The following is a 26,919-nucleotide window of genomic DNA, read 5'->3' as shown; positions in this document are numbered from 1 at the left end:
TCAGTGGAGCAGCTATCTATTTTTTTTTACTTTTTTTTTTAACTGGAAAGGCTCTATAATAAAGAGCATCCATTTTCACAACATAGCTTAAAATATTAACATCTTGATATGCTATATAACTGTGTGCTCTTTTACCAGAGGTCAAATAAGTGGACAGGTCGCTGTGCTGGATGAAATAAATTGTAGACGAGAGGCAACACCAAGAGCGATGTTACAGGCAGGATTCCTCTGCCAGGGACCCAGGCTCACCTGAGGGTAGCTGTGCTTGAGGGCAGCGTCTAACTCCACCTGCTCACCCCACCTTAGTATCCGAGTTAACTGGTACCCTTTTTCATTATGTTTAGCAAAGACCTTTTCTTTTCTTTTAAAAGGATGAGGCAGAGGGAGAGAAAAGAGAAGGTGGAAGGGACGGAAGGAGGGAGAGAAAGAGAAAGGAAAGAGAAGGGAAAAAAAGAAGCCAACAAGCTTGCCTTTTCTACCCTGCTCCACCACAATAACCTCTTGTGAGGTCTTCAAAAATCAATTCAGCAAAAAGTGACAACAGAGCTACCCCGAGTCAGCCCTTGTAAGTCCTTTTCCAAAAGCGGCTTTCGGTGAATCAGTTTTCAATGTTGTTTCAGTTATTCTTAGAAAACTTTCTACCCCCTCCCCTTCTCCTTTTGGAAGTGTGGTAACCATAGTTTCTGTGTCCTGCTGAGACTTGATATGTAGAGCTGCATTCTACCTGCTATTAAGCTGCTGATAGCAGTGTTTCTGCCGCAATTTATGAGCAATGTCAGTTGAAGGCAGAGAGGACTGTACACACTATATTTTCCCAGCTGGAGATCTCCGTGAATGGAAAGCAAAAACATGAATACACATGCACTGTGGGCTTGAGGGAATAAAAAGGCAGGGGGAAAAAAGTCAGCGGGCTAAAATCAGGTGGGTGGTCCTGATTATAAACCAAGGAGATGATAAAATATTCAGAGGAAGCTCGAACTAATCGGTCAGGAAATAGACAGGCACAATAGAAAGCCAAGCCCAGAGACGCCTTTGTCTGCCAGCAGGCCTCCTGCTCAGTCCTTAGGTTGGTGATGTGCCAAGACCCACCTTGCCACCTGGGGTTTTTCAACAACTCGCCATAACCAAGAGGTCATTTGAAACCACAGAAACAAATCCCATTCCACATTAAGCCTCCACTAACGACCCCAGCCCGTGGTGAGTACGACAGATCCGATTTCCAGCGTTCTCCTCCTCCACTCTCACAGCACCTCAAGGGTCAGTTCTCTCTTTGCCCTTCGCCAAAAGTATTTATAAGAAAACAGGAACTGGGTTTTATTTTTGTGACTAAGCAACAGACACAAGGTATTGTCCCTCGGGCTCCTTTCTACGCTTCTACCAAGAGAGTGAATCTAGGAATTAGCCAGCAAAATTACTAAGAAGTTGAAAGGCTCTTTCTTCCCCTAAATACTTGACTGAGAAATACAACATAAAATATTAATCATGAGCACCTCGTTAAATAAACTTGATTTACTTCTCCTTTGCCTAAATAAAATGTGGAACTGGTTTGTATCCACGATTCCGCCTAGGATCACGAGGGAAAACTTCTTTTATAATCACTGTACTGCGCTCTGACCTCTAAGTACTTACTGTGATTCAGTTGATCTGGGTTCTGGGACTAGCACTTTTTTGAAAAACACAATTCTAATACTTTTCCCTCCATGAAAATAATGAATCTCTAAAGAATGAATCAAACTATGCCCTCAATTACATCAGCAGGCTACACTGCTGGGGAAAACTGTCTCCAGTACTAAAGGAAAAATGCGTACAAAGTGAGTAACAAAAACCAAAAAGGTCATTCACTAATTTTTACCGGAAGAGAGGTTAAGGGTTTTCCCAAGCTAACACTAGAGCAGATCCTCCATCTAGGGGTTCAAGTGTCTTTTTTTTTTTAAATTGAAGTATAGTCAGTTTACAATGTGTCCATTTCTGGTGTATAGCATACTGTTTCAGTCATACATATACATGCATATATTCGTTTTCGTATTCTTTTCCATTACAGGTTACTACAAGATATTGAATAGAGTTCCCTGTGTTATACAGAAGAAACTTATTTATCTTCAACTGTCTTCCTAATCAGAATTTAGCGTTTTTGACTCAGACACTCATCTCCCAGTACCAACAATATAAAATTAAAATACTAAGCCTGTTGAATTTATCAAGCCCAGAGCTAAACCAGGAGAAAAGTAATTACCATTTAAATAGCAACATGAAGTTCTTTGAAGGAATGGCCTTTTGATGTTAGCATCTCAAAAGCTAAAAGGCAAAATCTCAGATCTTAACATTGTTCACAGTAAACCCAGAGAAAACAAATACGTCTCCTCAAAGTTCTTTCATCAGAGAGAAGTGGGAACCCAATCCATTTATCATAGGCTTGTAGTCAGGATATGATGACAATATTTTAAGTTCTACTAAATTAAGGTGATTCTCTAAGAAAAAAATAAGGAAGGGGAAAGTGCAGTGGCCTGGCTTCTAAAATGGCAGAAAAAATATAACATGAGAGACTGGGCACAGGCAGTCTATAAATTTCTGGAGCCCCCAATATCCAATGCAGGGGACCTAACCGTAGTACCTAGAAGTCCCGACACACCCCATCCCCACCATCAATGTGAGCAGCTTGTGCATCTTTCAAATGGATTCTGAACCAAGTTGGGAATGCTTGTCATTATTAAACTCCGTCTCTTAATTCACATAGAGAAGGACAGCTTCCTCCTACAAATGACTGCAAATCTCTTACAAATGATTGGAAACACCAGACAGAATGATGTGTTACATATACCTCCCACTCTTCAGTATCATGCAATTGATTAACCAGTTGGTAGATTAAACTAGCTACACATTATTCAGACAATAAACATTCATATTTATCCTCCCACCACAACAGATGCTTCTAGACCTTTAACTTCTAGTGGTTCCCACAGTGCTAGACAGAATGCAGGCGGTTCTATTCAAGGTTCTTGGTTTTTCAAACTTGCTTGTTTATTTAATTTATTTTTAATTTAAGAGTATATTAGATTACCTCTGCAAGAACAAATCATGTAAATGAACTACAGTGATACACAAACCAGGCAACAGCCCCCAAATTTCAAAAATACTTCGGCACAGGGGTTGGGGGTGTCGGGAAAAGGGAAGACCCTCAGGTAGAATAAGACTTTTTCATCAGTTTTGCTTTCGTTTACCCCTCGTATCCCCTGCTCATGAAAATCAACATTTGAGACACATTCCTGTGATCTAACGTTCGTCTCTGAGTAGGCTTATTATTTCACAGATTTTACGTAGTGTGTAGTTCCTGATTACTTAAGTACAAAAAGAAACCAATTGTTTGATGAAATTACAAAATCGACACCTTTGGCTGCTTATATACAGGTTCCTAAGCCTGAAACACTTCTGTTTTCATTATTCATAAGATAGTGAGCGCCTATAAAGCGAGTTTCTCTGCTCAGAGACAAACCAAGTCAATTATAAGAAAATTCACCCACAATTACAATACGGTAAGAAATAGAGTTTTTACTGGGTGAGGGCCATGTTTCCCAAACTTGCATGATCATAAAGCCACCTGTGGAGCTTGGGGTTCCCAAGCATTCCTCTGCAGATTCTGTGTCGGGGAGGTCTGCTTTTGGTACATATTCCAGGTCAATAGCATCATCGGGCAAAGGCGCACAGACCTCTCTGCGTCTCGTGCTACGTTCAAGAAGCCCACAGCTGAGGGCAGTGCTCTTAAACTGCTGTGCTTTAGAACCACCTCAGTAGTCTTTTCAAAATCTGGAGGCCCACCCCAATTTAAATTAGAGCCTCTGGGAGTGGGCCCCAAGCACCAGCTCGTTCTCTTTTCCTCAGGCGACTCACTGGACCGCCACACTTGTGAACCAACGATCTAATCTAGTTTACTGGTTCTTAGCCCCTAGCGTTGATCAGAATAACCTGCAAGAAGTTACAAAGAAACCAACTAAAAAAACCAGTGCCTACAGTTCATCTGAAACCAACTGAGTCAGAGTATCTGGACTTGAGACCTGGGCCAGGGCATTTTTCCAAAGTTCCTAAGATGACTTTAGCGTGCAGTCTAGGTGGAAAAATACGGGTCTAGTAGAACCTGAAGTTAATAAAAAGTATTTTAACTGCGTAATAAGCTTTTATCCAAACACCCTTTCTCTGCCAAGCACATGATTATGTTTGTCCAACAGAGTAACAAATTCCAAACAAAACAATCTCTCCTTTGAAGGAGACTGCAACTCAGCTGGTCAGATAAATAATACACTAAATGAAATAACAAAAGAATATTTCAAAGTATTACAATGGGTGAAATTTATAGAACTCTGAATACCTGAGTATCGAGAGGAAAATTTAAATGTTCTTAGTAAATTTCTAGTTCACGTCAGCTAGGTGCACATGTCACTCTAAAGCATGCAGATTCTTGAAAATTCCAGAGGCTAAGCTTGTACTCATGGGTTTGAGAGAAAGAGACAAAGTCTTCTGGAGCCTTCCAACGTGACTGGTCCTTTTATCTTTAAAGACTGTTTTCCTATAGGAAATTCTAAACCTCTTTCAACCCAAATTCCCTTCAATAACCTTAAGGGCTAGTATGCCCCTGCAGTTTGTGTAATGTCAGCAATACAGATAATGATAACATATCTTTTCCATTTTTTAAAAAAGCAATTTTGTATCTATTAATGTTTTAATACTTACTACATCCATAACCCCATTTTACAGATGAGAAAAATAAGGCCTAACAAGTTTGATGACTTGCTTAAAAGTCTCTTGTCTCTAGGAGGATACATTCCATGAAACTACAGCCATCCTTTACTCAGAAATATCCTTAAGCTATCTGTTATTTAAGGAAAAGTCATTTACTCAAAATCCATTTTTACGCTTCCTCCTGTGTGCCAGGCGCTCCTGGGTGCTTGGAATACTGCAGTGAGCAAGACAAACTCCGTGCCCACATTCCACGTGGGATGAGACATGTAATAAGCAAGGAAGCAGCTACAATTTTAGGTACTAATGTCCTTGAAGAAATAAAGCAGTATAGGGTTTAGGAAGTGACGGGAGAGAGGTTAGTTTGGGGATAGGAGTTAAGGATTATTATTCTGGGGAGGTATCATCTGAACCAAGGCTAGAAAGACACGCGAGCTGGCCATGCGGACGATCTGGGAGAAGAGGGCTCTGGGCAGAGAAAAAAGCAACGCAAAGGCCCCTGGGCAGCAAGATGAGGCTACAGAGGACAGGGAGGGTTCCGCTGCTTCAACACGGCTTCTTCTGGAAGACATACCTGAAGGCTTGTACAGGTTTGTGGAGAAGCTAGCGTGTTCTCAACTTTATATGAAGCTGAAGAGAAGCCATCAAAGGCCTTTAGTGAGTGTCACTAGAGAAACAGAACCTGACACCTGGTGGCACGTGCAAACAATAAATGCTCCAGGAACCCAGGAAGGAGAGGTGAATAGAGCTCGCGTAAATGAAGCAGGTACATCTTGTTGGTTTTCTTTTCCTAACATTTATCTTTTTGATCTTAAAATTCCATCTCTCTCTTCAGTCTGCCATTTTAACAAACATTAATGAAATGCATTTTGCAGCAACTGGGACTTTTATCTGGAGCACTTTTAAGAGCATAGAAATCAAGCTACTGGTCTTTTACACACCACTGGGTAAATACACACCTTTCTTTCAAGTGTGAAATGAATGGTCATTTTATAACTGTAATACCTGAAATATTTTGTGGCATACTCTCTCAGCAAAACAAACCTTAAAAATTAAAAAAAATTAAACCCAGCATACTGTTTAAAGTAGATTGGTTTGTTTAAAAACTGGCTTAGATACTAAGAGAAAGGCACAAGTATGTTCACAGGGACGATGTTTGAAATAGCAAAGAACGGGCCACAATCCAAAATCCATGGGCACAGGAATGGATAAACAATAATGGTATATTCCACCAACCTGATACAGCAGTGAAAATGAACTAGAACTTAATGCTGAGTGAAAAGAGTACGTTGAAAAATATACTGTATGATTCTATTTATATAAGTTCAAAAGCAAACAAAACAATGTGTTCTTTATAGAGGAATGCTGTAACATCTAGGAATAAAACACAAAATTCAGAAAGGCGTTTTATAGAGAGGATCAGCAGCAGAGTGGGATGAAGGAAGAAGGGCCACCAGGGGTTTTCAAAGGTCCTAAAACTGCGATTTTCTGTTTCTTCAACTAGGTGGCAGGAAATATATGTTTGCTTTCATGGTGTTCTCTATACCTTACACATATGTTTTAAATAGCATTTTCCAGGTGTGAAGAAAAGGGAACCCCCTACTCTATTAGAGGGAATGTAATTTTGTGCCGCCACTATGAAGAATGTATGGACGTTCCTTAAAAAACTAAAGTTATCATATGATCCAGCAATCCCACTCCTGGGCCTATATCCACAGGAAATTCTAATTTGAAAAGATACATGCACCCCAATGTTCACAGCAGCACTATTTTATAATAGCCAAGACATGGAAGCAACTTAAATCTCCATCGTCAGATGACTGGATAAAGATGTAGTATACATATACAATGGAATACTACTCAGACATAAAAAAGAATGAAATAATGCCATTTGCAGCAACATGGATGGACCAAGAAATTATCATATTAAGTGAAGCCAGACAGAGAAAGACAAGTATCATATAATGTCACTTATATGTGGAATCTAAAAAAAAAAAAAGATACAAATGAACTTACTAACCAGAAATAGACTCACAGACATAGAAAACAAACTTATGGTTACCAAAGGGGAAAGGGGGTGGGAAAGATAAATTAGGACTCTGGAGATAACATTTATGCACACTACTATATATAAAACAAATAAACAACAAGGTCCTACTGTATAGCATAGGGAGCTATATTCAATATCTTGTAATAACCTATAATGGAAAAGAATATATATATCTGAATCACTTTGCTGTACACATGAAACTAACACAACATTGTAAATCAACTAGACTTCAATAAAAAATCTTTAAGAATAAAACTAGTAAATAATAAAAAAAAATTAAATAGCATTTTCCTTATATTTAACAAAACAAGTTTTTTAAAGAAGAACTCAGACTGATCATCTTTGCCCACATACAGCTCTGGCTTATTTCACATTTGTATATAAATGTCTTGCTGGAAGTGTAAGTTTAACACCCTTTCTTCAGTTACTCAGTATGTTGGTGAACAGAGTCTAAAAGAAAAGGAAAACACCTGAAAACGCAAGGCAAGTGGTGAGTGAAACCAGTTTTCCCTGGAACGCCGTGGGCCGCTGGGTTGGCCCTCTCCTCTGACAACACGGGGCCTGATGTGCCTGACCTGGTACAGGGTCTGTGAGGCCCACTGTGGCGACATCCCTTCCAAGGGTGCCTGCCACAGGAAACTCAAGGCTTAATCTCCCCCGGGGCTCAGAGGCAAGAACTTCCAAAAAAGGGAAGCATCAAACTATTACATATCCATGCAAATTAGAATTCATAGACTGGTGGCAGGCAGCCAGCCCAACAATTTCGGATCTGCTCACCCATCTGCTTGGCCTGTTAACTGTCGGAAAATACAAGCAAATCGCTTCTTCTGCAACGAATTCTCAATAGGGCTCCTAAAAAACCAGACTCCATGATGCAACTTTAATCAGACAGAACAGCTTATTATGATCAATAAAGCACAGCCTTCCCATGGTGGCAAAGCCCACAGCAGCTCGGGTGCCTCGTGGCTGGACATGGAGCAAGAACACCATCCCTTCCCAGCATCACGGAAGCCCCGGGCCAGGAATGGCTCCCACACCAGGAAGTAGCTCTGTCCTGATTCCCCTCCACACAGGAACCCAAAGGCCTTCTCAGCCTGCAGATTTTATTAGCCCCAATATATAGTAATTAATTTATGGCAGGCTCTTAATTCACAAATGGATCAAATAAAGCCCCACATGGCTTTTGGCAGCTCACCCTTACTAAATTATGGTGACTGGAAGTTGGTTCAAATGCAGCCCATAAGTCCGACGCGGCCCCTTCGGTTTGTAAAGTTCAATTAGAGAGTTCGTAGCTCATTGTGGGCCTCCGAGCTTCAAAGAAGGCATTCTTCACACGGTTTCTCGTGCCAAAAAAAGGAAAGCTGGCGATGAAGCAGTTCCTAGAATGCTGATCCAGGCGTTACCAAGAAATTTTACAAGTTCAACTCTCAGTACCCAAATGCCTCCACTTTGGGACCAAATCTCAGGGAACTATGGAAGACTAAAATTAATTTGATTAACTACACAAATCTCCATAATAAAGTTCTGACCAAGAGTGTACAAACATAACCAATCACCTGCTAGAGTTTCTTTTTCTATAGTCTCTTCAGAAGTGCCACTGGTAGGTTCCTATAAAAGTAGTCTAAATTGGCCAAGGGCTTAACTGGGGGCTAGAAGTGACATCTCAGAAGCTCCATCCTCACCACAGTGGGCTGTCATCTCAGTTTGCACGCTCGTACCTCCAACTGGTGGGCAAAGCTAGGGTGCAGCCTGGCCAAGTTTGAATCTGACTGCATCTGCTGACTTTGCACGCTGGTTGCCGGATGTGTTATTTTTGTTGCTGTCTCCTTCAGGCAGGGCTAATAACAGCTCTACCCAGGTGAGTGGGCAAGAACTTTCGCTCTGACGCATCCCTTCCCAGCAGGTAAGTGACTGAAGGTTAGTTGGCCTTCCCAGGGGAGGTTCTGTGGTTGCCTTCAGATATGAAAAAGGATTGGCGTGTTTTCCCAAGAGCACACCGTTAAGTCCGAAAAGTCCCGGGCAACAAATCTCCGCATCTGTCTGCGAAAGAAGAATCTGGTACTGCCAGTTCTGTAAACATCCAGCCTTTCCTACTGCCGTGCAGGAGACTTAAGATGAAGGAGCAGGAAAACAATTCCACGGCGAGCTACTGCCAGGGAGGCCAAGGCTCTAAATCTCCTTGAAGCCGAAAACAAATTAGCAGCTTTGCCTGTTTCACTCCCGACACTCTGAAAGGAGGCTTCTTTTTCCTCCAGCATTACAAACTATGCCCTTCGAAGATAACACTTCTAAGGATATAAAAACATTTCCTGCAGCCTACTTCCTGTCACCTTATCAACTGGACTGGTAGAAGCATGCGAAACCCACTCAACAGCCCTCTGAGATCCCCTGGGCTTGAGCAAGACAGGGAACGGGATGGGCGGAGAGAGGGTAGCGCTAATGTTATGCACTAACTTGACCTCCTTCCTCTTCCCCGTGCAATCAACTCAGACAACACTGATTTACTGGCTGCCGCCCATGGGCTTGGCACTAGGGATATGTGCTTGAACCAGACAGACAAATGAATGTCTCAGAGTAAGATACTGATGTGATATTTACAATCATTTCTTACAGCCTTTAGACTCAACAAGGAAGGTACGTACCCTTTAGCATACTAAAGTAGATGGACCAAAGGAAAAGGCTCCTTCCTAGGCTAAAAAGAAAAACTTGAAAATACAAGTAATTGCCTGTGCTTTGGTTAAGCAAACAGAGCCCTTCCTGACACCCTGCTCCAGGGCCTGGTTCCACCACAGGACGTGGCCAAGGGACCCTGGCTTCAATGAGGCGTCTTCAGTGCATCTGTTCTTTATGGAAGGAAATACTTATGTGAGACTTGTCTCAACTTCAGTGTCTTCGAGGTGCAGGTGTTAAAGGGTTAGTCAAAACCACGGGATAAGGGTTTTGCTACAAACACTGAAAGGAATTTGTGAAAAGAACGGATTGGTCAACAACCCGTGTTGCTAAATAAAGACAAAAAGCACAAAGCTCAAGTTCAAAATCACGATCTGGCTAGAATCCATAAGGGAGACAAGTAGAGCTGGGGTTAAGGGACAATCTGTCCACTCCAAAAGCTACTGAATTTCTTTTATTTAGATAACCAATAGCTAAACAAAAAAAAAAGCGGTTTGTTGTTTCATTTATATGCCACTGTTTTAACTTCCCAAACTTACAGTCTGTCTGAAAACCAAGCATAGCTAAAGCTACATTTGGGGGAAAAAAATCATAATAGGCCAAGTAAGGCATGACAAAAATAAATTAAGTGACTTGAGAAGTCAGTCAGTCAGAGGAAGACAACTATCATACAATATCACTTAAATGTGGAGTCTGAAAAATGATACAAATTACCTTATTTACAAAACAGAAACAGACTCTCAGAGATAGAAAACAAACTATGGTTACCAAAGAGGGAAGGCAGGGAGGGACAAATTAGGAGTTTGGGATTAGCAGATACAAACAATTATACACAAAACAGATGAAAAAACAAGGACCTACTGTATAGCACAGGGAACTTTATTCAGTATCATGTAATAAACCATAATAAAAAAGAATTTGAAAAAGAATATATATATATATATATAACTGAATCACCATGCTGTACACAAGAATCTAAGACATTGTAAATCAACTATATGTCAATAAAAAATAAATTAAATGACTTGATCTCTCCATAGAAGTGATCATTACGATGAGACATTACAAATCAACTGGAATTATCTCAATTCAGTCCATGAAATACATGGTAGCTACCAAGAAAAATCAACAAAGGAACTTAAGGCTCTTTAAGAGGTTTCTCATCTGTATAATGGAGATAATATTATAACTACTAAAAAAACAAGAAGATTAATTCTTTTATACAATGGAGAGTGAAACCTTCACTCATTTTCCCCTGAAATCAGGACCAAATAAAGTTGGTTGCCAGGAAATCGGAAAAGGCTTTTCTGGGGAAACTGATCAAAGCAAGAGAAGAGGCATGTGGAAACCCCCAGCTGGGGGATCCCCTAGAGAAATGATCCAACCAGATCTCCCTATACCATCAAAAAGATCTACCCAAGCATATGGACCTTCAAACCAGCTTCTTAGAATATCACTTAGACTGCCAGCCAAGGATCATCAGGCATTTGAAGAAGCTCTCCAACACCAAAGAAGCCAAAACAAACACCAACCAAATAAGGAAGTGAGAGAAACTAGAAACAATGCTGAGAGAAAAAGAAACAAAGAGAGAGGGAAGATAATTAATATCCTTAAGTAAATGAGCATACTCTGTATTCATGAAACTAGAATAGGTTTTTTAACAAAAAGAACTTTTGGAAATGAAAACTCTGTAAGAATACATTTTTTTCAATAGAAAAACTGAAGGATAAAGTTGAGAAAATCTCCCCAAATCAGATAATACTTAAAAACCTATTAAGCCAGAGATTTGAAAAAGGAGAGAAAAGATCAGAAAAATAGAAGGTTTATATGGAAGGTTCAACTTCTAAATAAAAGGCGCTCCAGAAAGAGAGAACAGGGAAGCATAAATTACATCCTTTCCAAAGAAATACCACTACAAAACTTCCAGCCCTCCAGGGCCTGAGTGTCCAAGGAGAAGACAAAACTCAGAACAACAAATTTAAGAAGGATGTCACTGAGTAATGTCAGAACGCTCGCTGGGGACAAAGAAAAGATGGAGGCTTGAGAGAGAGATGGGGTAGCAAAGAGTAGCAAACACAAGATCTCAAGTAGGGATGGTGTTGGCACTTGTCAAAGGCAACACTGCAGGGAGCTCAAAGTTACAAAGGCATGTCTTCAAGAGTCTTGAAAGAAAATGATTTTAACCAACTTTTCACTGGGCTGTTATATCCATCAAGTGAGAGGGTAAAAGGAAACCTTGTTCAAACATCAAGATCTCAGAAGTTTTACTTCCCATGAATTTTTTCTTAGGAAGCTGCTGGAAGATATGCTTCACCAAAACGAAGGGACTGAAATAAGAGAGAAATAAGAACGCCTAGACCCAGGAGATAGGGTATCCGCCGTAAGAGGCAAATGCAACAAGAAGTTCATACAAAACCCTCAAACTGAAAGAAGAAATAGCCATGTAGACGTCTGCTTTCAAAATACAGAGAAAAATACCACCAAAAAGAGTTGAAAGCAGTTCACTGCCTCTGGTGAGGAGCAGTTGGGTGAGGGAAAGGGGGAACGAGAAACTGCTGGGTTTGCCATGGGCCTCGGACACCTAGGTGGCTTTTTGATGAACTGTATACAAGTATAATCTGATTAAAAGTTTAAAAGAGAACTAAACTACGTGTACATGTTCCTTCTCATGCATCTAGTCGGTTTTATCACAACGGGGATCTGGGCGCGACAGGGAGTCTCACCACAGCGGTAGACAGAGTAGCACTAGAAGTCCTGGGACCCTGAGCCGGCAAACGACCAGGGGCACGGAACCTGCTAATGAAACTGGGAGGCTACCTTCTAGGAATCTTATCAGATAACGTCTTCAATGAGCTCATTCTGCCTTGGAGTCTATCAGAGCGCAAAATACATGTCTGCCAACTCAGACCAGACTCCATGTGCACAACTGCTAAAAGTCCAAGAAATGATCTGAGCAAATAAAGAGTTCCAGAAATAAATTCATTTCTGCAGACTGAGCTGGACCTACCTGTTCAACAGGACCTGACACTAACCCAGAGGGTGATTTAAGGATAACGCCATCAAGACTGACTGTTTCCTAAGAATTCCATCCTGAATCCTTTAAGCCCGAAATCGTTCTGGCAAGAACACTTTAAGTTATTCACTACCCAGTGCTCCCAGACGTCAGGTATCTTCAAGAGATGATGTGCTCCACCTCCACCCCACCTCGATTTCACAAGTGAGGAAATGAGACCCCGGGCCCACGAATCACGGCCAGATGGTGGGGAAAGTGAGACAATGGTCTGGTTCTCTGGCTTTTTTCTAGGGTACTCTGGCTTTTATTTTTTTTTTTCTAGGGTTCTCTGGCTTTTCCCCGGTACTGTGTCAGGCTTCCCCCCAAGTCCAAAGGCAGTTCTGAACGACATCACATTATTCAGCTTGTGTGAAATACATCAGCTTTGACGGTAAACAAGAGCTATTTCAGCCAAAGCTGAGGACGCCACAGGAGCACTCTAAAAAAGCTCCATTAGTCCATCACATACACGTACATTTTTATAACACGTGGGGGTGGTGAGAAGCGGGAGTTAGCAACATTAGTTACAGTCACATCTTTTCCCTTTTCCTTTGCACTAGTCTCTCTTCTCTTCTCTTCTCACCAATATGCTCTAGTAACCGTCAAGCTACAGCAATCACACCATTTTGTTTTAATCAGGTTATTCTTGTGTTCTAGCCACATGTCTTTTCTCCAAAACCCTGTATCTGTCACAAACTGCAATACCAAGAACTCTTGAGGGCTCTGTAACAATACATTTTGAAAAAAAAAATCTGCTAAATAGACAGATATTAGAACTACTGTAGCCAGACGGAAAAAGAAGAATTTTTTTTAATAAAAAAAAAAAATCCCAGGTGCTTCTTGATCTGTGCAATCATACCCTTCCAGAAAGCCTTAATCAACACAATATTCTGAATGAAATATAAAATGCTCCTTCTGTTTAGTTACCACAGGGGATTATAAAGACACAAAGCTTCTCGCCTGCTTTTTCAGCCTTGTACTGTCTACCCGATTCAAGTAACAAAAAACAGAAAGTTCAAGTGCACTAGAAGAAAGGCTTTGGCTGCCTTCTTTGCAAACTGACCCCCCTGGACTGTTTTCATTCAGGGTTCTAATCAATCATATCATGCTTACCAACTGGCCTGGCACTCCTGCTCTCCCTTGTCACTTTTCATTCACTATCAGAATGAAACAAATAGGGCAACGACACCAAACACTGAACCGTAACAACTGGAAGCTGCCAGAATTTGCGGAGTGAAAAGAACAGCACGAAGTTAGGCTTACTGACAAACCCCTAATATTCCTCTGTAAACACCAGACTCCTCCCTCTGCTGTCCAAAATATGAAAAGGTTTACACCGAGTAAATGGACGCAGGTTAATGGCAGATACCCCTTGGCAGCATATCGGCATCTCCCTCGGGTGAAAGGTAGTGTAAAGCCGGACTCCACTGATCAAGGGTGGTCTGGGTGGGAGCAAAACGTGGGGCGGGGGGGAAGGCTTCTCAGTGAGCCAGAACCCAGACCCCAGGGGATCTGGGTTACTTCCAGTCCTGACTGAGTTCCCAGCGGAGAACCCTGGTACAGTCCAGCCCACTTTCTTCTGCAAACTTTGAGGTGAGCATCAGTGGGAAAGACGAGATCCTTCCCAAGCCATCACTGAAGCTACTGGAACTCTGCAGCAGGGGATTCTCCTTTAGAGTCGGCCTTGATTTCCACTTAAGTCATAAATTCCCCTTACTCCGTTTTCCTCGCTTTGGGAAAATGAGGAAAGGGATGGTAACCACAGCCTCAAATACTTAACGGTCACACTCAACATATGTCACGCTTTGTCGAAATTCCATACTGGAAATGTGCTACCTCAAGAAAATGCAAAGAGGGCTGGTATACTGACGATATTTATTTTAAGAAGGTATTTAACTCAAGAGACAGATATAAAGTGAGATGTCCTAGAGGGTACACACTTCAGAGACACTCCAGTATCTGACTGAGGGTTTGAGGTTAATGGTCACCTTCCAAATCACTAAAGATGAATATGCAGTCAGTGTAATTTCAGGTAGCTCATTCTGCATTCTGCTTCTTTGAAAACAGACCCTTCACGCCCCTAGTCCCCTAACTGGGTCATCTGTCCCATGATCAACTTAGAACTCAACATTTCTTAGAACGCCCTGTGAATGTGCTAACCTTGCAGTCACCCTGCCAAGCAGGGGTTTCATGGAAGAGACAAGTTCAACATGGCAATAGCGCTTTTGCAAAGATCATCATAGTTTTGGTTTACAGCTTCCTAACTTATCTGCCCCTGAGGACTCGAAGACTCCTTGAACTCAGAGCACCGTTCCCACACTCCCTTACTGCAGCCAGCTGGGTTCCAGGTTCAGGTAGCGCCCGAGCCATGCCCCTAGTCCCAGTTCCAGTTCTTCTGCCCACTCCGGCATCCACTCGCTCTATGTCTGTTTGAACTAGAAGAAATTCCACAGGTGTGTATTCAAGGTGCTGGAATGAAGCAGCTCTCCAAGAGCACTGGTTGAAACTGGGTGGCTGGTCATCTTCTGAAGAGTGGCCACATCGTCTCCTGAACCCGGGGAAAGCGGTGGAAAGCAGTCTTCGCTGTCTATCTGTAAACCAGTCAGTCTCTGCTGCTACTCAGGCGAAGTAAGACATGTTAAATGTTCTCAGTCAGCTCTTTCGACTTGACTTCCTTCAAAAGTCGGCTTGTCAACATGGCCATCAAGGAGACACCGACGTGACAACATACAAACTGTGCAGATGTGCGTGAGTCCCGAAGGGCTGGCGGGTACAAGATGCTCACTGGGCCAGAGGCACATGTGGCACTGCCAGTGACGCACGGGCAGGGCTGGGCATTTGTTGTTGAGAGTTACGGAATCAAAAATGACATTTGGGGTATTTTTGTAAAAATATTTGGTGAATATTAAAAAAAAAAATTCCCTCTGTAAGCCGAATAAAGTTCCCACATTTCAGTCAAAACCTCAAACTGACAAGCAAATGTTTATTCTCCTTTTAGCATATTTTTAAAATAATCGGTTACATTCATACACATACACACACACACACACACACACACACACACACACACACACACACAGACTTAAAACGAGGCAAGGCTGATCATTTTAGGTAGAAATCGAGAACTCCAGAAAGGACACACAGTCATTTCATTTAGGTTGTCCAGACCTCAGTTTTCCTGTAGGAATAATAGGGCTAATTATAGGAGTTTTCCACATAAATGAGATGCTAATTACATAGCACTGGCAGAGCAACTGTAAAGTTCTCCAGGCAAAAGCGGTGATTGTTCAGACCTGCCAAATGTGTCATGTGTCACGTAAAGGAAACAGCCACATTTCTCACACTCAAGGACTGAAATATGATGAAAGGGTCTCAAAAACATATTTGAGTCAAAAGGCATAATTATGAAATGAATATACATCTGGGTGAATATACATATGGCAGGGCTAGAATTGCTCGATTTACTGCTCAGTTATAAGCAATTATCACATGAGCAGTAAGGGCTTTGCCTCTCGCACATCACTTTTTATCCACCCCCCTCCTGGGTCTCCTGACTGTGACATCAGACTTTGCTAGACACTCTGCACCTCTGCCCGTGAGCCTAATTCCTCCAACTTTCTTTGCTGAGAATGGCTTTTTGCAACCTATGATATTCCTTCTTGCATATGATAGCTTATTTTCCTTTTGCCTGGGAAATATTAGCCCAACTTATCTGAGAGCAGAAAGCCTGAGAAAGGGTACATATGGGAATGCTTTGGTAGATGTTTAAAAAACTACCTGGACGATTCTTCCTCCTGCTGCTGCCGTACACAGAGGCAGCCAAGAGAAGAGGCTCTGGGAGCAAATGGTTGTGGGAAGCAGGGGCCAGGGCAGGGCTGGGTGTGCCCGAGAGGAATCTGCAAACTGCTGGGGTACATCAAGTGACAGATTATGATTACCAACAAATCGTGCGGTGCAAAGGTTTTCTATCAAGACTCCATCCTTCGTCTGTCCTTATTCTGAAAGGAGCAGAACCCCAAAGAAAGATGTTTGCAGAGACAGAAACACAAGTGACTTCGATTCCTCCCTGTTCAGAATAGATGCCTGACAGACTAATTTTCTCCCCTGGGTGTTTGAGTTCCTCAGATCTAAAAATCTCTTTTAACTTCTTTCACTCGGGGGAAAAAAGCTGTAAAGTGTCACTGCAGGCACAAGCAGGAGTGAAATCTAAAGCTCCCTACCATCCAAAGCAAAGCCCTCCACGAGGCAGAGCCCCCGCAGCCGGCTCTCATGGGAACATCCCTTCACTTGCACACCTGTCTTCTCAGCCTGGACCATTTTGATTTTTGCTCCAAGGGAAAAGTCCCATTTCCCTTCTGTCTAGGACAGGACCCGGGGTGTGAGCCCTGCAAGCTATGCCTCTGACTTACAACCTCATCCCTTTTGTCACCAAAATGTGGGTGAGTCCAAAGTAGGGAAGGGCAACCAAAGAGGGCACTCCACTGGGGCGGTGTGAACCGGTACAGACTTTTTGGGAAAGTGATAAATGGTTCATGTTTTCCATTGTATTAAAAATGTCTGTATCTTTTGACTCAGCAATTTTGCTTCTGGAAAATCCATAATAATTGCAAACCCATAAAATACAAACTTTCATGCACAAAAATATACTATGCAGTGCTGACAGTTATCTAAGCAGTTGAAGGCAACTAAAATATCCACTATTAGAGGACTTTAAATTTTTTGTGTCCACTCCATGTAATATTTTATAGCAATGAAAAATGTGTCTTAGAAAGTGTTTTAATAACATCAGAAATGCTAATCTTTAATGTTAAGATTGAGAGAAGAGAAAGGAATATTCACAAGTGTACTAACAAATACAATTTTTTTAATGCACACAAAAAAAGCTAAGAAAGAAAGTCAACAAAGTGAAGTGGCTGCCTGAATAGTGAGATTGTAGATGATTTTTCTCTTTTACTTTTTTTCCCCCTAAATGGCCTAAAATGGCCATGGAGTCCTTTCCCAATCAAAACATTAAAACCACACTGAGAATATAAATGATTGAAGGGAAAAAAAGCACATCAAATATTTTTTTTCTCCTTTTTTGGTGGAGGCTAATAATAGCAAGGTTGGAAGCTGAAATATAATAAAATTTCATCAGGTTTTATCATGGCTTTAAAAAAAAAATCAGGGACAAAGTAGCTTCTGGAGCTCTATTTTCCAGATTGTGTAGGCCAAACTTGATTTAAAAGTAACATATTCCTGACGAGAAAGCTACACTGTTCAAACTTCAACAGGTAGCAAGACCATATCACTTTGTTCCATGAATTCATTCAACATTCAACAAATATGTATGGCGTGCGTACTCCATGCCAGGTGCTGGGGTTCCAACAGCGAACAGAACAGATGGGATTTGTGCACCAGGGAAGCTTACGGCATAGTGGGGCTGAAAGGGATGGTTTGTACACAGCAACCCAGCTGAAGCTGACTGTTACTCTTGCCAAAATCAGATGCTAGACCAATGAAGAACTTCTGCTCATTCTGTGCTTAAAAATAGAAACTCCAGCTATTACATCACATTTTATCCCCTTTCTCTGAAGAGAAATGCAGCATAGGTACTTCAGGAGACATACTGGAACTTTTGAGCAGTAATGGAAATCCAGAACACCCAGCAGTAGCTGTGAAGAGCAGGGGCTCCGGAGGGCCAAACTCCCTTACCACGTGTGCTGCCTTGCATGGGTGAACCCCTTCCTGAGTCTGCTATTTTAAAACATAATGAGAGTGCGCTCACTCTGAATTTGGTCCTGAGGACTGAAGGAAATTAGCTGGCAAGCAAACCCAGCACGATGTCTGGCACAAAATAAGTGTTCAACAAACAACCTTTTCTCTTTTCCATGAAATATACATATTGACACACAAATGCAACCTAGAATCAGGTAAGGACAAAGATGCAGAAGTCAATGAAATGGACGATTGTGGTCAGTTCGTAGTGACTACTAACAGGTACAAGGCTTCTTGGAGGGTACTGAAAGTGTTCTAGAAGTAATTGTGGTGATGGTTACACAACGCTGAATACAAAAAAAAAAAAAAACACCCCACTAAGTTGTACACTTTAAATCGGTGGATTGTACATTATGTGCATTACATCTCAAATGAAGCTGCTATTTTAAAAATTCAGTAAAAAAAAAAAAAAAAAAAGGTCAATGGAATATCTTAATCAATATGCCCAGAAGGGCCAACAACTATTCTTTGCAACCCTGGAGACTGTGTGGATTTTGTAACTGGAAAATAATATCTTCATTTCCAAGTCCCTATATTAAGATAAGATTTTCTTACCAACCCCTTTATAGGAAAAGGATAAGCAAGCACACAGGACAATAACATACACCCAAATATTTCAAGACAACTTCTTAAGTCTTTCACTATACATACGTCAATCCTAAGAAAAGTTTAGTTTAAAATGTTTTACATTCTGTATTCACACTACAGTATCAACCAACCAAAAAGGGGTAACAAAATGCCTTTAATACAGTGAGTTTAAAACTTACTGCTTCTTTACTTAACACCTACTGTCACCACCAAAATATATACACAAATAACACAAAAGAATAAATGTTTGGTCCAAAAACATTAAGCTGAATCCTATCCAATGGCATCTTATTTTTTACACTGGCAAGAGGTGAAGTGACTGTCTATGCTATGGCTTTCCAGCAACACACAGTCACTCATCGTATCTAAATTTTGGCCACATTACCTCATCAGGAAAGCATAAAACAGGTCCAGGAGTAAAGCAAAACCCAGGAAAGCAGCCCAGACAAGCCTTCCCTGCTCCCTTCCTTTCTCTCACCTTCAGTCAACAATCTTTATTGAGTGTCTACTGTGTGAAGACCTGTTGTTCTCTATTTTTATTTTCTGTATTCTTCCATGAAGCTGGTACCATTAGTTTTAGTAATCTTTAAAAAAAATTGTTATATGAGCTTGGTAGTTGTAATGAACCAATTTTATTAAAAACTTCACCACTGTGCACAGAATAATCAGAGGTAATTAGGATGGTGTATGGTCCGGAAAAAGTATGGACTTGATTTTCTATCTAGGGTGCCTTTGTGGGTGAAAATGGGCAGCACCTGTACACTTTGGAAGGCACACCCTTTGAGCTGCTCTAATACCAATGGTGATGAACCTCAAGAAACAATCTGTACTTTCATCGGCCACCACCATTACAAGATGAGGGGAAGGTGAGGGGAAGGCCCCTGGCCAATACAAAGTGGAAGTAACTAGCAGTTCTTCTGGTCCCTCAAAACCTCAGTGGAGTTGGTGCTGAGGATTAAGGCTGGACTCATTTTCTCATTAGCACAGTGATTGAACAACTATGCTCACCTACCAAACTCACATCCTGGGGGCTGACTTCTCTCCACGTAGCAGAGCACTGCTGGTGTGCATGCCCACCAGCCATCTTAAAGTTCCCCATCACTGCACAGTTGTTATTCATCATTGACACGGCAGGCAGTGAAATGCAGAAGTGAAAGTGGGCATCTCACTCTGCTTGTGAGTCAAAGCCAAATTTATAAATTCACTGGGAAATACCTCAACAAATAGCAATGTTTCACTCATGTACCGCCTCTGTGCTCAATTACTGAAAATACAAAGCTTGGACCACCTACCCTCACCTCACAGCATCAGACCCTCCCTCTCCTCCAAAAAACATCATAGTCAGACCCTCCCTCATCAAAAAATTTAAGAAAAAGAAGTAAGCTTGGATTAATACTTAATCTCTTGAATCAAAAATTTTAAAGAAATGCTCTATTTTCAATAAGGCTGGGAAGTAAATACTTCAGAACAGGAATAACACCACCACACATTAGATCAAGCATCAAAGATGTAACATCATTTTCTTTTTAATGAATTAGCTTAAAATCCCCTCTATTGCACATTTAAACACTACCCTCTTTTTGACTTTGGAGATGCAGGAAAAGCAGAAGAATTTAAGGGCATCTCTGGTGGTTTAAAAGAGAATCATTTACTTCTCCAGTTAATTAAAACATTAATTCCCAAGATCACTTTTCTTTCCTCAGAAAACCCGCAGAACGTCAGGGGAAGGACGTGATAGAAACAAGCACTCCTCCCCTCCCACTAGATGTTTCCTCTTAAGTTGCCATTTGTATTTCCATCATCCCCTCAGAAAACTCCCAATGTTTTCTGAGTCCAATCCTTTATTTGCTACTTTTATCAACTTTCCTTTACACTCTGGGTTTCTGAACTATTTAAAAAAAAAATTCAGCAGACCACAAAGAAATGAAGCCACAGTGTCTGGCTTACTGGAGAAAATAACTAAGGTCCGCCCACCATATTAATAAATAAGCATGAGTGGTACATGAAGTCCCTCAAAAGCTCTGTGGAGTTTGTTCAGAATTAGAGCTGAACCCTTTTTCTCATTAGCATAGTGATTAAACAGCTATGCTCACCTGCCACAAGACACATCTTGACAGACACTATCTACCCTGTGGGGTAAATAAGGCAAGTATCTCGGTCCACGTCTCACCTGAGAAAATGAGGCAACTTCCTTAAAGGGAAGAGGTCCAGCAGCCTGCACAGGGCCAGGACATCCCCTCTCTCCCCTGAGACAGTGGTTCTCATCCTTGTTTGCACATCAGAATCTCCTGGGGAGATGTGAAAAAACACTGATGTCGGGTCACCAAACCTGACCAAGTTGCCAACCCAGACCAAGGAAAGGCCTGGGAGGGCTGCCTGGGCGCCAACCATGTCTTAAAAGCTTACCAGATGACTCACAGGCACCAAGCTGAGAATCACTGATCTATAACCTACAGATGTTTTAGAGGCCATCGTTGGCAAATACCCATTTTCTTTCACCTCCTTTTCTTTGGTGGCTTTACTCTAGGACAGAATGGCAAAGCCGTGGTAAATGACAGTCATAACAATGAACAATGGACCCGGCCAAACCAAGCATGCTCCTGGGTAGGGAAAGAAAAAAAAAAAACCAATAAACAAAAAACCAAAAAAAAAAAAATCAGGATTCAATAAATATCAAAAGGAAAATACATCCTCTAAAGCTAAAACAGCCAGGTTCAGCACTGATGTATTTCCCACACATTGCTATATACACCCTTTTTTTGGTTTCCACCCTCCCCCAACTCACCGCCAAGAGCAAATTTTCAAACAAATGACTACACACTGGCATGTGTGTCCCAAATGTCAGGAATGAATGCTGAGGAAATTCCTTCCAACATCTGCGAGTAATTTTGTACAACACACCATTGCTCCTATGCATTCACCTTAAAGAAGGATCAGAGTGGAAGAAGTATATATCCAAATGCAGTAATAGTTTTTCTCTCCTATTAAGTATGATCTGAAACCCACTAATTATTTCCAGAGGGAACGTCTCTCATCATACTTTATTCTAAGTACAATTTGGTTCTCAGGCAACCAGGACCTCGCGTACTGGCAGTAACATGAGGGGGGAAGTCTGTGATTAAAAGAACTCTCCTCAAATGGGAATTCCAAGCACAAAAAAACAATTGGTGCTTAGTGGGGATTTCACGTTCCAGTGTTGCTGTTCCTACCACCTTCCAATGAAATTGCAAGAACACTCAACATTTTCCCACAAACTACAGACAGGCGCTTTTAAAATCCCTAGGATCTTAAAACACACACACACACACACACACACACACACACACACACAAACTTCATACATGTGTGAATACACATAACAAACCATGTTTGTGAAAAACAACTGGTTCTATAATGCCCTTAGAACTGAAAATACCCAGGAAGAGATTTTATTCAACTCCATCTATAGGACATTAGTCAGAGGCAACCGACAGCTTTGTAAGTGCTCAACTCAAAGGTCTCTGTAAGCGAAACCTCGTCCTAGAAAGCCACCACGGCTTCCTTTCCCTCCCCTACTCCCCAAATCCATCTCTTTGAGCTCTGCCGAATAACTGGCTCCAAATGTGTTTGTTCTGGTTCTCTCTTTGTTTTTCCCAAAAGGGAAAAATTAATGGTCAAGTGGGCTTAATTTTTAAATCGGTACAAGTGCTGTAAACACACTGTACTGAGAGAAAAATGCAAATGGAACGCTCTTGAAAATGTTCACACATTAAACACACATCTCATGACCTGGGCCTCTCCTAAGGCGGGTTCTTCAACTCTACGGAGGTCAGAAGTTTAGTTTATTCAGCAAGAATAACTCTATTACCAGCTTGATCTCTTTCTTGTCACCACAGTAAACACCCAGGCATTCCACATCCTGGAAAATGGGAGGCAGTTCAAAGAGGGCTGGAGCTGCTGAGGGCGCCACTATGGTGCCTGAAAAGCTTCTAAAGCTATCAGTCTGCCGGATGAATGGCGAGAAGCCATCCACAGGGATGCACAGATCCCAGCAAATCAGTGCAGGGACATTGGACTCTGCAGACGGATTTTCAGAGAACAGTAAGAACTGGAGTGGCTTTATGTACATCACTACTGAATAACACTGATGATGAAAGCTCTTTCAGCATCTGCCCAGAGTATCAGAATTCTTACCCACTCCTGTATTGCTATAGTTTTTAAACACACAGGATTTTTTCCCCTAAATAATCCCATCTTTTTTTAGAGGCCAAGGTTAAAAGTCAGAACCCAGCAGACTTCAGAGCAAAATGAAAAACAACTCAAGCTTTAGAGCTGTTCCAGAAAGTTTGTGGCTGCTCTGACAACATCTACTACCCAGGGAGGTCACACTGCAGGAACTTGGTCCTACCCTACAGTGGAATAAATAAAATCATGACAAGTCATAAAATGAGTGGTAAGTCCTAACTAGGAAAGAGAAGACACCCTAGTCAATTACCCAAGTACAAGAAAATCTGACTTTCAAGTTGATGGAAATGAACCCTTACTCTTTCCAACTCTTTGTGTTCCTGAAAATCAGTACCTACGCTAATTAACCTGATTAGTGTCTTGATTCCTTTTCTACGCGTTTCCCACCAACATGCCAGTCCAAAGCCCTTATCCACCACTTCTGCTCTGGGGAAAATCTTAGGGAAGGTGCCCTGTACGCAACCCAGAGGCAGCGAGGGAGAAGTCTGCTCCCCACACGGGACCCCCTCGCACTGGATGGTATCTGAACAGGCAAGCAAGATGGGAGAATTTTAATTCCAGCTCCTCTTACAGCAATTCCTCCCAATGTGGTTGCACAGTACTGTTTTAAATGGCTTTCCAGTTAAAAGCACAAAGAGGAGTCGTCCCCAAGCCCCCCAAATTTCTCAAACCAAGAATAAATTCTAACTATCAGTTCTATTTGAGCAAGTAAGAGAGCCTCTTGTATCTACTGCTTTCATGCCCTTTTTCTGGTACCTTCTTAAAAAATTAAATCTTTATTTTTCTTTACTGAAGCTATCTTCAAAGTCCTTTTTTAATCTAATTATGAAATCCATCCTACCAGAATATACTCAACGTTAACACGAAGGACTCAAAGATTTTTCTGAAAAGTCTTGTTTTTCTATCATGAAACAGCTTGGGCTGTTTCCTGCCTTCCGAGAATTATGCTTACACCTGTCACTTGATTGTCACTCTTCAGTTTTATTCTCTCCTTCCAGTCCCCAGTTTGTCCTGATTCTTAACTACTTGCTCTCAGTCACTCCTTTTGCTGCTATTACCCCTAATATTTCCCCTTCCCCATCCGCTCAGCCTCTTTTGTATATATTTTACTTTCTCGCCTTTGAGTTTCTGCCCTCGATTTTTCCCCTTGATACAGAAGAACCCAAACAATGATTCTGAGTCTCAGACCCTTCTTGTTACCCTCATTGCTGCCCTTAACTCCTCTCCCAGGACACTGACAATGATCATCTCCTTTATCCTTGACCAACCTAGCTCAGAGGGAAAACCCTTTCCCATGTTCTTCATTTTCCTCTGTGCCCCAGTGAGCCCTGGGGCATGCCTTCTCCCACATATGTTCTGCTCTGCTCAGTCCCCGATGGAGCACCGCAGCTCTCTCCTTGGTATTTAGTTTCTAATTCTCTGTTGGCCTCCAGCAAGGACACTGGCCATCTGAAGCAAGCTACATTTGATGATCGCGTGCTGTGAGATCTGGCCAAGCGTGGTCTGCAACCAGCAGCAATGAGGGATTCAACCTGATCCATTTCTCTTGCACCCTGGTTCTCTTGCGACCTGTGGAGGGCACTTGCCAGAGGGCCTGCTGCGTCCAGGGGCAGGGAAAGCGCTGTCTGCAGCCCTAGAAGAGAGGTGACTGGCTCGACTGGGGCTTAAGCCTTTGACCTTGGCTTCACGAGCTGTGAGTAACAACCAGCCACAACCACACCATGGGAATGGCCCTCGGCAGATACAAGAACCTGGCTCAGTTCAGAAGCAAATACAAGCCTTCACGATGCAAAAACAGCCTCATCAAGACAGATCAGTTGGCAAACCAAGAAGACAATGAACTTGAGATCGACCCCCCACGCTATTTGCTATGATACTTCTTAGGGGAGAGGATCACCCTTCCCCTGGTTCTCCCAGCCCTTCCATGTCAGCACTTAGAGCGGAGAACCACTTTGACGCACCCCAGACCGATCTCGAGTGTTTAAAAGCAGCCATGACCATAAAGATAAACGTAGCTCTTATTTCCAGAAAAATCGAGAGAGTGTAAGAACCACTTTTCATTCCTCCCTGAACACCATCAAGCAAACTCCCCTTACAGGTAGACACACAGACAATCACGATGAAGGGGGCACGGGGAAATATATAAAAAGAAATTGTATTTACCTTCTTCTGTTTCATGCCACACGATCCCTTCCAAATTCACACTGGTCCCGGGTTCACAGGGCCCGAGACACTCTGGCTCTGTCACTACTCCAACTTCACACGTATTGACACCCAGGGAACGAGTCCGAACCAAAAGCTGTTCAACCGGTGCTGCAATATTGGATGAAGATGGGGAAAAGTAGGAGGGCAGAATCTGAGGCGTGAGACTGCTGGGAATCGGCGGCGGTGGCGCTGGCACTGTAAACAGGGGGTCAACCTGAAAGACAGACAGGCTTACTGCAGTGGTGCTGCATCTCGGAGCTCTTTTCCATGCAATCTGTTTACATCACTTGCAGAATAGATCACCATTCCAAATGCCATTGGCAATGATAATATGCTTTGAGTGTTTTACTGGTGCCAAAATACAAAGGAGAACAGAAATGAGAGTTTTCATTTTTTTGTGACCAACGAGGTCAACATTGGAGCTCTAGCTGCCTGCGTTAGAGGCAGGTCATCAACGTCCTTCTCCAATAGATAACCTTTTAGCCTCAAGAGACGTGAATGAAGTCTGCTTTGTAAAATCAAGTCTGTGGCCCACTTGTAATGAAATCTTATTTGCAAAAATTACAATGTTTTCCAAAGGAGAAACTCCAATAAATACCCACATATGCATCACTGGACATTTAAGCAAAGGAGATGGACTAAAATTGGCTTTCCAAGTACTTTATAAACCATAATGAATTAAATCACTACTAAAATATATTAACTTCCTCTGTCGAATATAGAAAATACATAAACTTGATTACACACACTGAAACCCAGAAACTGGGTATTATTAGCATATATTAAGCATCAACTCCTAATTAAGTGTTCTAGCAGAATTCATATAAACAGAGAAAAAATTTGTGTGCTCAACAGAACGTGGGCTTCTCCAACGCACAAGCCCTTGAGTGGTTCAGCGAGTAAAGCTCTCCGACGAGTCTGATGAGGAATCGGCAGCCCTCTCTGTGTTCAGGGAAAGAGAAAGGAGTGCCTACAAGATCGTGAGGTGTACTAGCTCCTCTGCACCCTGACCCCGAGGAGAGCAGTAAAGAGGTCCTTCACCACAAAAAGTTTACGAGTCTGGCCATAATGAAACCGAAGGCTATGAGTGTACTGAACAGGCAGATCGCCAACCAAGCCATTCATGCATTTGGCCCATTTTAATAACTGTCATGACTGCTACGGAAGAGCTTTGGCCCTGCTGACAGGTTATCAAATGTGAAAGAGCCAAATGCAGAGTGTGTCTGCCGGGGATTTCAGATCACCTACGTCCTCAAGCTGCAAAGAGACACCACGACTTAGAAGAGGTGATACCTCTCATGTTTTATCAGTTGGGCGAACAAATTAGATGTGTAACAAGGACACAGATAAAGGTGTCCTGGTAGAACACCATCTTAGTCTGTTCATGTATTCCCAGTTAACATTTCTAAGAAATCCACATTTGGCTACAGACATAATATTATATAGTCTTTGTTCTTTAAAAAAAAAACCACACACACACACACATACAAAAAGAGTGTATTTCAAGATAAGTCATATGAGGAAGTGTGCTCCTAGTTAAACAGCTGAAGCAGTCGTCTGTGTGGGCTCCTTGTTCATATGACTGTAAGAACTATTTCTACAGTTTGCATTTCACAAAAATGATAAACTGACGTTCACTTGCCTG

At 42.0% G+C, this 26,919-nt stretch overlaps 1 protein-coding gene across 5 annotated transcripts in view; it reads right to left on the bottom strand.

Moving 5' to 3' along the window:
- ZNF608 (zinc finger protein 608) overlaps positions 1–26,919 on the bottom strand; it is a 101,165-nt gene that overhangs the window by 31,602 nt on the left and 42,644 nt on the right. For all 5 annotated transcript variants that reach the window (XM_072957602.1, XM_072957613.1, XM_072957610.1 and 2 more), the window contains one exon: positions 25,233–25,488. In XM_072957602.1, coding sequence (XP_072813703.1) covers positions 25,233–25,488 — 256 coding nt within the window. The remainder of the gene's footprint in view (positions 1–25,232; positions 25,489–26,919) is intronic.

The sequence above is a fragment of the Vicugna pacos genome, chromosome 3, assembly GCF_048564905.1.
Source record: "Vicugna pacos chromosome 3, VicPac4, whole genome shotgun sequence".
Taxonomy (NCBI): Eukaryota; Metazoa; Chordata; class Mammalia; order Artiodactyla; family Camelidae; genus Vicugna; species Vicugna pacos.
This window is presented reverse-complemented; position numbering and strand designations above follow the sequence as displayed.